Source organism: Pteropus alecto, unplaced genomic scaffold, assembly GCF_000325575.1.
Source record: "Pteropus alecto unplaced genomic scaffold, ASM32557v1 scaffold288, whole genome shotgun sequence".
Taxonomy (NCBI): Eukaryota; Metazoa; Chordata; class Mammalia; order Chiroptera; family Pteropodidae; genus Pteropus; species Pteropus alecto.
This window is the reverse complement of record NW_006442124.1, coordinates 4,295,140-4,307,245: the sequence shown is the minus strand read 5'-3', so window position 1 is coordinate 4,307,245 and position 12,106 is coordinate 4,295,140. Positions and strand designations below refer to the sequence as shown.

The window sequence follows — 12,106 nt, the reverse complement described above, 5'->3', positions numbered from 1 at the left end:
TCACGTATAGAAGGATGCCCTCTTCCTTCTGTATCACTTTATATGTAGTTAAGACTGGGCTCTACAGAGACCAGAATCAAATATTGCCTCCAGCAACCAACTTAAATATGTGACCTTGAACGAGTTACTTCATGTCTATAAACCTCAGTTCTTTCAACTAGAAAATGAAGAAGATAATAGTAGTACCTTTATCTATTGTCATGTGCCTAGCACAATAGCTGATATTTACTGTTTACTCTTATTGTGATGTTACCTCATCTAAAACTTTATGCTAGGTCAAATAAGACTATATTCCCAAATATATAAAAATCGTTCTTTTATTAAGGTATATAATCAAGATGAAAATAGACTTTAGTTTTTTTTGATATTACAGAGGTCATATCATATCATCAAATGGACATGTTATAACTTAAGCCTTTCTTTAGTTGAGTATTTAGGTTGTTTCAAAGTATTTATTATTATCAAATAATTATATTGATGATCCATTACTATATTTATGTACTAATATGTACTACAGTTTATTCTATATGTCTATATAGACTTTTTTCCCTCTTAAACTATTTCCTTAAGATAAGCTCCCAGGACTATTAGTGAGAGCAAAGGGCATGACATCTTGATAATTGCTGGTAAGTATTAATATACTGCTTTTTCTTCGAATTTCTGATCAGAGTTTATATTTGCCCTATAGTTCACAGAAAGAGGCACGCTAGTATATATTGGAGATGTATTACATGTACCGTCTTCTCCAGAGAAATAGTAAAAGGGTCCTTACACCTCTTAGACTGCACACAGTTTTTCAATTAAAAGGAAGTAACCAGCATCACAGTTATTTAGATCAGGGGTTCCCAACACTTGGGTTGCAGACCAGTACCAATCTGTGGCTGTTAGAAACCGGGCTGGACAGCAGATGGTGAGCGGCGGGCGAGGGAGCAAAGCTTAATGTGTATTTGCAGCCACTCCCCAGCACTAGCATCACTGCTTCAGCTCCGCCTCAGATCATCAGGCCTTAGATTCTCATAGGAGCACCGGTCCCGGGTGCCAAAAAGGTTGAGAACCACAGATCTAGATGACCCACGAAGACTTGTTTCTTTAGAACAACTTTTCATCTTACTGGGTTCTTTACCGTCAGCCCACTGGGGAGCTAGCTGTTCACATGTGAGTCTCATTTTTTGCTTTCATCCTGATTGGGTATTAGAGATTTACCTTGTTATTTGGTACTGTGAAGTCCACTGTACTGTAGCCTAACTGAGGATAAAGAATAATTTACTTGGAATCCTACAGCTTTCATTTTGCTCTCATAAAGACAGATATTTTTACAGAAGCTCGGCGAGCTTACCTGGGGTCACAAAGTGTGTCTGGATTGGTTTGCTACCTACATGCAGTAGAGCACTCACCTAAGCCAGTAGGTAGCAGCTTCATCACCCTTGGCTCATAGGCTGGCACCTTCAGGCAAATGGGCCTGGAAGCACAAGTCCGATCAGCAGCACGGAGGTGAGGCTCACTTAAAATCTACAGTTAACAATATTTTTATTGTAGAAACCACCCACACCTCCTCCCGCCCTTTTAAAAGGCAGTCACTACTAATTATGTAAGTGGTATTTCTGGAATTTATAAATGCGAACACTATAATTTCAGGCTATTTAATATACACACAAGAATAATGTGCTTAAAAAAAGCTCATAACTTTTCTGTTTTATACTGCTTTTGGGTTTCCAATGTTCCAGTATATAATTCAAACTCCTGATTAACACAAAAATACTGTCACTAAACATCCACATTTGTGATTGTGTAAAATATGTCACAATTATGTTGATTAGGAACAACTTTTTGCATTCCCCTGTAATTCTGAATATGTGCTACCATCAAATAATACAATATAAATGAGCTAAATATTGGCCTTCAAGTATTATTCTTGCATTATATGATTTTCTTTAATTTGGTAGGTGCTTCTTAAATTATTATATGAAGTTCAGATTTCCAAATCACCTTTTAATTAGGAATATTTTCGGGGAATCTCACTTAAAAAGTCAGTTTTGCTCCTTAAATCTTAATTATTGGTCTTATAATTTTCCATCTTGTGATAAGTTTATGCAAAAACCACAAAACAGCTGCTAGATTTCCATTAGACTGGCACACTCAATACACTCATTCAGAAATATTTGCAGTATTCAATTGGTCATTGTCAGAAATTCTCGATTCATCTGACATAAAAATGATGTTCAAGTGTTAACTGAAATTGATGTAAGCCAGTATTTTTCCTGTCATTCGCATTGTATTCTGTTTATACATAGCTTATTTTGCCACGTGTTGAAAGGATATGTTCATCAAAGAGAAAATTCTATTGTTTTTAACGATTTCAGGTATTACTTAAATATGGCCAGGTGAAAAGCAAATTAATTCTAATCTAATCACAATTAAGGTAAAAGTTATAAGTATTTAAACTGTGGTAGACTCTGGAAACACCTCAAATACACCACTGTATACAAAGCGGAGTTTTTTAGAGGGAACCTTGTTCATTTAGAATTTGTGATAATCTGAACACGGGTTGAAGTTTACTTTTTATCCAGGTTTTGGAGCAAATAAATAAGTGTGCATACACTTGTTATGCTGAATCATATGATGGGACATTTTATTAAGACCAATTGAAATGCTTTTTTAATTGATTTGATAATTATATTGCATTATACAGTATTTAAAAACATGTAGTCTGGCAATGAATGCCTCTTGAGTCATAGTTGCATGGAAATTTTTACACTTTTTTTTTTTCTTCAAATGAATTCCTAATATGGAGTCATTTGTAAGATCTGGCCAAAGAAACTTAACATTAATTGATTATGTTTAAAGATTTTAAAAAGTTGGCCAGATGCTCATTTGATTGTCTTACAAGAATACATTAAAGATGTCTAAATGTTGATCTGCCTACCAAAAAGTACAGCTCCACTTTGAAAGCAGTAAAATTTTATTAGTGACGAAAGCAGTTTCTTTTTGGTAGTCTATAAACAAGATTATTTAACATAAAAGTTCTGTAAACGATTTTTTAAAAATTCCATATTAAGTAACAGAATTAGATATTTGTATTCTTCTTGCTTTTTAGTTAATCCTGAGCAATCATAGAAAAGGAAATGAAAAAAATAATAATAACATTTTTAGCATAACCAGATGTGAATTCCCCATGTCAGTCTGGCATGGAGACATGATTAGGAAGCAACCCAAGACTGAATTTGTACATAAATGGTATCTGTGCAGAAAGGACCTAACATGGTAGGTCTGCCTGCTGGTCCTTAAGAAGGCCTGTTTGCAAGGAATGTGGTATCTAGGAGCTTGGATTTGGGGTGGTTCCCACCCCCATAACCGATAAGAGTGGCCCTCTGTGCCCAGACTGTTGATGCCGCACATCTGTTTTCCTCCTGGAAGTCTAGATCTCATGCAGGTGCCAGGCAGATTGCCTACGTCAGTGGTCCCCAACCTTTTTGGCACCAGGGACCGCTGCTCCTATGAGAATCTAAGGCCTGACGATCTGAGGTGGAGCTGAGGCAGTGACACTAGTGCTAAGGAGTGGCTGCAAATACACATGAAGCTTAGCTCACTCTCCCGCCACTTACCAGTCTGCTGTGCGGCCTGGATCCTAACAGGCCACAGACCGGTACCAGTCCATGACCTGGGCATTGGGGACCCCTGGCTATGTGACTAGTTTCCAGTAAAAAGCTTCACTGATTGGCAATATTTCCCATATGTGTGTTGAGGAATGAAACAAATCCTGTGTGACTCTACTGGGAGAGGACTCTGGAAGCCTGCCTCTGTTTTCCCCTAGACTTCACTCCATGTGCTTTTCCCCTTTACTGATTTTGCCTCATATCCTTTCACCGTAATAAATCATAGTTGAGTAAGACTACATGTTCATATCTTCTTTATAACAAATCATCAAACCTGGAGGTTGGTCGAGGACTCCCGGCATGGAACCTTATTGGTGGTAATTCAGAGACCATTTGAGAAGTGTGCATTGTTGATATTTATGTCATTTGGGGATGACAGAGCTCAGTATCACAGTACTGCAGAAGAGATGGTGGTGGTTGTGCTCAAACATTTTCTCAGTACAAGATTTAACACACTATCTTCAAGCCATCCTAAGTATTTCAGATTATGGCCCCTGTTTCTAAATTTTTGTTCCTTAATTTACATATTTTTGTTCCTTAAACTTTTTATAAATGCCCAGTGATTAGCGCTGTGCCCAGTTTAATAGTGTTGAATTTAACTGAAGAGGCTTCCAACAGTACTTCAAGGCTCTGTTCTTTCTCAGTCGTGCCCTAAGTCTGCCTCCTTGCACATTTACTCCCCAGACCCCCTATTCTCAAACGCCGCACTCTGGCTTCTGCCAGAGCTGTTATATACCTGTTATACGCCTTTAAGCATTGATATCTGCCTAGTTCTTTTTAACAAAATATGGATAAATTTCATCTTGAGGATTTTGTGTATTGCTAAGTACTATTAACAACTCTTAGGAAAATTAATGTGTAGATTTAACCACATTTAATAATGATTTTCAGTATTTATTATATGACAGAGTCTGAATCTAAATTCAGTTTATGTATAATAACAGCCTTAATAAATTAAAAATCAGAGTATACATAGGCCAAATGAATTGACCATGCTGTCTGGAAAAAAAGTTTAAAATAATAAAAAATACTCTCTATCTTTGGTACCATAAAACTTGTCCATGTTTCACATATACCCAATGAGTTATAAATTAATATTTCCCTTCCCTTTGAAGGTGCTGCTGTTCCAATTCCAGTATCAGTACCACAGCTGGCTGCCTGTTAAATACTTAGAGCAGATTCTGCTATTAAATTTAGAATGCTTGGCCACAGCTCATAGTCGTAGGAAGCTACAAATTCATATAAGAGTGCAAAACGAAACGAGAAACCATCATTGCTAAGTCTATATCAGATAGGCAAAAGTCAGGAGGGATTTCACAGGTAATTCAAGAAAAGAGATATTTCTTAACCTCTGTTGGCCTTCAGTTTGGACTGTCATGAACTGACTGACAGGCTCCTATTTTTCTGAAGCTCTGGAAGTTATTTTAAAGTATAAAATATTTATAAGAATGCTAAAATGTACCTGTTTACTTAGAGAGAAACCATGATTTTTTGCGTAGTCTTGTAACAAAATATATATTGTATACTTAGCAAATACATGATTTAAAATGTAATAATTAGTAGCAAGAATAAAAATTTTCTCTAAACTTAAAAAAATAATTAGATTCAAGCATCTAGCAGCCCTTTGAGACCATGAAGACAGCAAGGACATCTAGGGGCACTCCAACTCTAGGACAGCTGTCTAACACACAGGATGTCTGGCTACTTTGAGTCAGCCTGGGGATCCCTTATGGCAGAGTTTTTCAAAGAATACATGTGTTAGACCAGCATGGTCCTCCAAGCATGGTCAGGGGCCAGTGTTGGGCCAGGAACACTTGTTACTAGATCAGTGTAGAAATTGAAAGTATTTAGAAACTTTTATAGAAATTTGATATAGAATGGCATCCAAGTATGCGATCATTTCTCTAATAATTCATTGTTATTGTATTTTACAAAAGTAATGGTCTGCGATGGATTGGGATTTATTTTTAGATGGCCTTTCACCACAGATAGTTTAGGAATGCTTATTAAAAATTTTGTTTCTTGGATCCCAATGTAAAGCAGTGGACTTCAGACCTCTGGGACTGGGGACAAGTCCCCGGCATCTGTATTTAATAAGCTGTCCAGGCCATTTTTCAGGCTGAAGTTTGAGAACTGCTTTAGGAGGGAGAATAACAAAACTGACTAATGTATTTCTTAAGTATAATATTAGCTTCCGAAAGCTGTCCACCTTAAGAACCAGTTGCCTAGATGATAATTTGTGCACAGTCGAGTGCGATCCCCATGGATGAGGTATATCACTGGCTCACAGAAATGCCCGCAAAACAGAAATGTGTGCAGTTTCTGTACCATTCCACTGGTAGTTTATGAGATGCTTTTGTGCCAAAGGCACCCTTGAAGCCTTTTCCCTGCCATCTGCAGGCAGATTGCTATAATAAATATGCTAGAAGATGATGTCTAGAATATGACAGGTGTCTGAGATCCCCAGTCTCCTGCAGAGCTGGCACAGCCACACGCCAGACCTAGGGGAGAGACAGCAGCCAGCGCTGGGTCAATGTGCAGGAACTTGTCCCGATTGAAAACACAAAAGACCCTGTGGCACTCGCGGAGAGAACAGACACATCAGAGGGGTTCTTGTTTGTTGCAGGTTTAAAGAAACTGGAAATAATATAATTAAATTCTCCCTGGGCACATGGCTTTCTCATTCACCGTGTCAGTTCTTTATAGATGATTTCAGGAGGAATAGAAAAATGGTTCACAGTAATTGCTTCTCAGCAGGAGGGAGATTTCTTTATTGCCTGTGTCACATGATCAGATGTTGGTGCCCACGCCCCTCAATGAAGGCACTGGTCATCAGTGGTCCTCTCTGGGCTCCATTGTCACTTTCAGCCGGCCCAGGAAGGGGCCACAGCCAGGCAGTAGGTCAGCCATGGAAGAGAAGGAGGAAATGGACAGGAACTGACCAGTAACCAGAAGTTTTGGCATAACTCTAATGAACGACTTTACTTCATAGAATTTGATTGCAATAATTTCTTTGTTAGGACTGTGTTTTACCTGTAGACACAATATTGTGCTCTCAAGTCACATCTTTAAAGTTTTCTAAACAGGATGCCATTGTCACCCTTGGAGTAGCACCCCATCTCCTGTTTCCCTTCCCCCTCCCCATCTGCCAGACAGCCCTTTTAGGTTCAGCCCTCACCTCCCTGGGTGAGCTTTCTGGATCTCCTAGGAAACACTATGTCCCTTATGTCCTGGTGTCCCTTATGCAGGACGTTCTCTGGTTGTGGGGATTTTCATGAATCAAATAGGGTTGATTAATTAGAAATAAGGTTGTCCTCTGCAGACAAATATTGCCTATAACAGGACCTAAGTGTGTGACTTTGTTTTTTTGTAACAAGGGGTATCCCCTTAATGAAAGGGATGGGTACGTATATATTTTTTTTAAAGTTAGAGGATATTAATGAGGTATTGATGGCATTAGGAAAAGAAGCCCTTTAGCCTAGATCAAGACCGAGATCTGCTCAATGACGATTAGATTTATAGCTAGTTGAAACATTAAAGAAATTAAAGCAACTTAATGCTTACAGTTTCAGTGAGAAAAATAATTTTGTTAATATGAATCTCAAATTGTGTCCACAACTCCATTTCTTTCCATTGAAACAATATTTTATATTCAATTTATAACCCAGCAATTATTTTATAATCATTTTTTTGGTAAGACGGGACTTGTGTGTAGAATGTGATACTGTGACATTCTAATTTGGGGGATACAGATCTCGCTCACTGGACTGTGGTCTCGGGTAACTTGTTCTTTTCACGTCTCGTTTCCGGACCCATGGTAGTCTGCTGAACGCGCACGTACGTGAGTGCGTGCTGGAATGACATCTCAGCAAGCCCGCATCGCCCGAACCACCTCTCACTGAAGTCCTAAGACTGCCAATGTAAAGAGTACAAGCGCGGAGCAGGTTTCTTGCCGCCATCATTCCCCTCCCCCCAGCCGCGCCAAACATCCTCCTCCCACTCAGAGTTGCTCATCAGGTCCTGATTTTCCTTCCCCCTCAGGCATCCTTATCATGATGTCCCTGTGCAGCGAGGTGCATGTGTATGAGTACATCCCGTCCGTCCGGCAGACGGAGCTTTGCCACTACCACGAGCTCTACTACGACGCGGCCTGCACACTCGGGGCGTACCACCCGCTGCTCTACGAGAAGCTCCTGGTGCAGCGCCTGAACACGGGCGCCCAGGGCGACCTGCACCGCAAGGGGAAGGTGGTCCTGCCGGGGCTGCGGGCCGTGCGCTGCCCCGCACCCGACTCTTGAAAAGGGACTCTGGGGAGTCAATGTGCAATAAGGTACTGCTGTTGTCCTCTGAGTCGCACAAGAATACTTGAAGATGCATTTTCGGCGACGCAGTCTTGAGTCTTTAAACTGTAGCTTAGTGATGGCCGTGGGAATTCTCTTTCTAAGCCATTGAGTATTTATTATTGCTTTGGATATAAAAATGGAGTTAAAAGGATAAAAGGTCAAGAACGATGCAAAAACAAAACAAAAAAAAAGCTGTAAAGAAAGCAAATACATAAAGTGAGGGTACCGCCCAAACTGTTAGGCTCTCCTGCGCCGTAGACACCACTTAGCAGTGTTGCTATTATGAAATGGTTTATACCTTGGAACACCGGCATTGAGTTACAGTGTCTGTAGCATCTAGCGTGTCCTTTGTACATGCATTCACCATTGAAGATCCGAGAGTTTACAACAAACCTCTGAATTATCATTCAGATGTGTTTATTTTAACAGCAGAATTCCCAGTATTGTCTCTGAGGGGCCCATGTTTCGAAACCATTGCATTCGCTGTCTCTGCTTCCCGTTGCCCACTGAGTGCTTTGTTCTTTGTGTACCAGCACACATTTCTAAAATCATGCTGAGCAGCTCAAGGAAAAGCCAACCCCAGAATAGCACCACAGAGGAGACACTTTGTTTTCTTGCAGTATTCCCTTAACTCAACTAAGAGCACCACTCAGGAAAGGAAAGTCACTGGCAAGTAATACAGAATCACAGGCTGCAGGGTGGCTCTGGCTCCAGTTTTTCTGCCTTGTACCTTCTCCCCTGCCAGTCCTCCCCGCAGCCTTTCATAACTACAGGCACTGAGAGGACACATCTGTGAGAGAGGGCTCTCGGATCCAGAAGGCAGAGTTGCGAAGCAGTAACCTTGTGCTTCTGGGGGTGCGCATCTATCTCTTTTATTCTTGCAGAGCTGCTTGCAGGTAAATATCGGCTATTGGGAATCCGACAGTGATTTAACAGTCACAAATTCTTCCTACAGATTGAAATTTAGGAATCTCATCCTTGTTTTCACAGATACATTTTATGTCAGCAACGTAACAAAGCCATATAATTAAATAAAATGTGTGAAAGCATGGCTCTTTAACAACAAGGAAACTACCTATATGCTTCAGAGGGAAAGGCAGCTCGAGGCAGAATTGTCATCCCAGTGCTTTAGCTGCATACAGTTTTCGCTTTCTTTAATCTTAGTTTTTGTCACTGATACATTAAAATAATTTCGATATGAACATAGTGAACCAAACATTTTGGAAGACCATAATTAAACCTGCTGTTATTTCAGTATATAACCAAAACATATCTCAGCGGCACAGTTCAGATTTCCTGACAGTGTCCAGAGCAACTTAATTAAATATGGTCTCTCTTGTAAGTGAGCAAATGTCGAGATAGTTTATGGAAAGTTATTTTTTGTTGTTCCAGTATTTTTGTGTGTGTGTGTGAGCCCTCTCAGGACTGCTTTCTTGAGCAAGAATGATTCACAGAAACTGACAGCTCTTTGGTTGGTCTACTCAGCAGAAACCCAGTTGGATAACAGACATCTCCTATGGCTTATTATAATGATGAAGTAGGAGTAACTGAAAAGTTTTAATCATGGCAGTGTCCACTACAAGCTTATTTAGAGGACTTCGTTTCTGGACCTATGAGAAGGGATGGGTAATTTTGTCTCATACATTAGCTTATGTCTAAGCAGACATGGTCAAGCCATTCTTCTTTCTGATTTCCTGAAAGAGCCTTGTCCCCATGTTTAATGAGTTATGAGTTCAGTGATTCTGGATGCCGGTGAGGTAGCTGTGATGCAGGTGAGCCATCCTTCTGCATCCTTTGTTTCTCCCTGGGCCTTTCAGGCTTTGCCTTCAAATGCCCATGACAATGAAGTTTTCTTGATAGTTGTCCTAGTGGATTTCCTTACCAGCATCCATTTTATTTAGGACAGCCCCCTTTGATGACATGAGAAATTGGTTAGAGGAAAATTTATTGGGGTCAATGTAAATATTCAAGTTCAAAAGCCCCAGAAAACAGTTCAAAGATTTTTAAATAGCATTATGTTGTAACATATGTACTTTGGAAAAGTACTTTTAGCCTCACTGAGGTTATAAGAAAGACTGAAGAGCATAAAGGAAATTTAATTAAAATTTTTTAATTTATTATGGCCTTAAAGACTCTCGGGAATCAGGGTCTGTGAAACATTCCAGAAATGTGGAACACATGTTAATATAGTGAGGTCTGGGCATTCCTTTTAAAAGTTTAAATTGTTTAGCCTTTCAAAATAGTAGGCAGTTAGAGTTAACGTGATGACTGCTTCTAGTATTAGACAAATTGGTCTAAGTGGCAATATTTTGCCAGACATTGATTAAGTCTTCATTTGCTACATTTAATGAACTGCAATAAACACACAGGCCTTTTGTGGCATAGTTAACAATAAATGGTGTCCTACTGTGTTTCTTCCAGGCTCTGTCTTTTCCAAAACCCTCCAACTTCTACTGTGAAGGGACACTGATAAAATCATTATGGTGCAACCTGAAGCCCTCAGGTGTCCCTTTTTTCACTCTCAGGACAAACAAAGGTCACATTGCTTTGTATTTCAAGATATTTTCACATGATCTTTTTTTAAAAATTTTTGTTGTTATCACAAAGAAACAAATGTTGACCAATAATGCCAACTCACTTTCATCTAGATTCTCCTGACTTGTTCATCGATCCCTCCACCAGGTATGAGGGTAAGGCTTAACAAGTGTGGCGTTCCTACTGTCACCATGGAACACAGGCTGGCCTTGTATATCTGACCTCCCCACGAAGTCCTTACAGAACTGATTTTATCAAGAATTTTGTGCACAGAGTCAATAGTCAGTCAGTTAAAAGTTGTATGTAGGTATCCTGCAACATTGGGAACGTTCATTAAAAGGGGCTTTCGCACATCTTTCAGTCAGTGGGTCTCTCCTAGCCCTCCCGGACACAAATCTCAAGCAGCCCAGCTTGAGCAGCAGTACCTCCCATGAGTCATGCCCTCAGTCTCTCAGCCAGACACTTAATCAATCCTAGACTCTGGTAATCATCTGTCATTGTAGCCATAGCATCTGCACGAAGCAATGCTGAAATAATTGTTAGCATTTTCAAAATTGGGAAATAAACAAAACTGTTTAAAGCTACCACAGGGTCGCTCTGCTCCATGTTTATGAGGCAGCTCATTCTGGTGGCACAGATTAATACCTCCTGTCGTTGGGCAGGAACACTTCCATCCACTGAATTAATTAGGTCCTGTTTAGCTGCATTAGGTGGGATCAATCTCACATGAGTAATGGTATGTGATGGAGACTTTTGTATGCACAAAAGACGTGATTGAAGTTTTCTCTCCAGTCTTTCCTAGAGACCAACTCACAGTGCGTGTTTGAGGCTGGTGGCTAAAGTGACCTGGTCCCGTTTCTGCTTAGCTATGGGAAAAAACAGAGGTGTGTTGGGGGTGAATTATCGAGAAGTATGTGACTGAATATATAAGCCAAGGAGTCTCTGAATATATTCTATCGTACTGTCTGTTTCGACTTCTCACTTTATGGTAGTTTAGAACTCGATGCAGTGGTTACACAGCTGATGAAGGCAGCTACATTTAGAAATGAGTTGCTTAGGTAAAACGTGCCTGAGTTCAAATCTGTTTTTTATACTCCAGATATTTCCATTGTGAAAATATTCTGCATGTTTCTGTCATTGGGGCATTATTTACACAATTAGTAAATGAAAGCTATTTCTCTGTCAATTCAAGGATAAGATGTAAGTGCTGGTTCTTGTTTTTATTAAATGAATGTAGCCTTTTAATAAGAAAAAATAATCCAGCATATTCCTCTACAAGCTTGGACTAGTTGAATTTAAAGAATTAAGTAAATTGATATAGTTCTTACTCTTGTTATAAAAAGTGTGCATGTAGATATAGTTATATAATTGTGTATATATACATATCTACACACATGGTTGGTTTTATATTGTCTTTTTTCATCACACTTTATTTCCGAAAACTTTATAATAAATTTTAATTATGGAAATGCCAGTTTTTTAAGAGAAGGAAGCAAGTGTTATAAATCCTTCTGTTAAAGGAAAGTCTTCCCACACACTCTTATTTAACACATTCTGGCTACATTAAAAAGCACA

At 39.5% G+C, this 12,106-nt stretch overlaps 1 protein-coding gene across 1 annotated transcript in view; it reads left to right on the top strand.

Annotated features, from left to right (window-relative positions):
* Positions 1-7,951, top strand: part of ST6GAL2 (ST6 beta-galactoside alpha-2,6-sialyltransferase 2) — a 26,251-nt gene extending 18,300 nt beyond the window's left edge. The window contains exon 6 of the mRNA XM_015596274.1: positions 7,695-7,951. Coding sequence (XP_015451760.1) covers positions 7,695-7,951 — 257 coding nt within the window. The remainder of the gene's footprint in view (positions 1-7,694) is intronic.
* Positions 7,952-12,106: the final 4,155 nt, after the last annotated feature.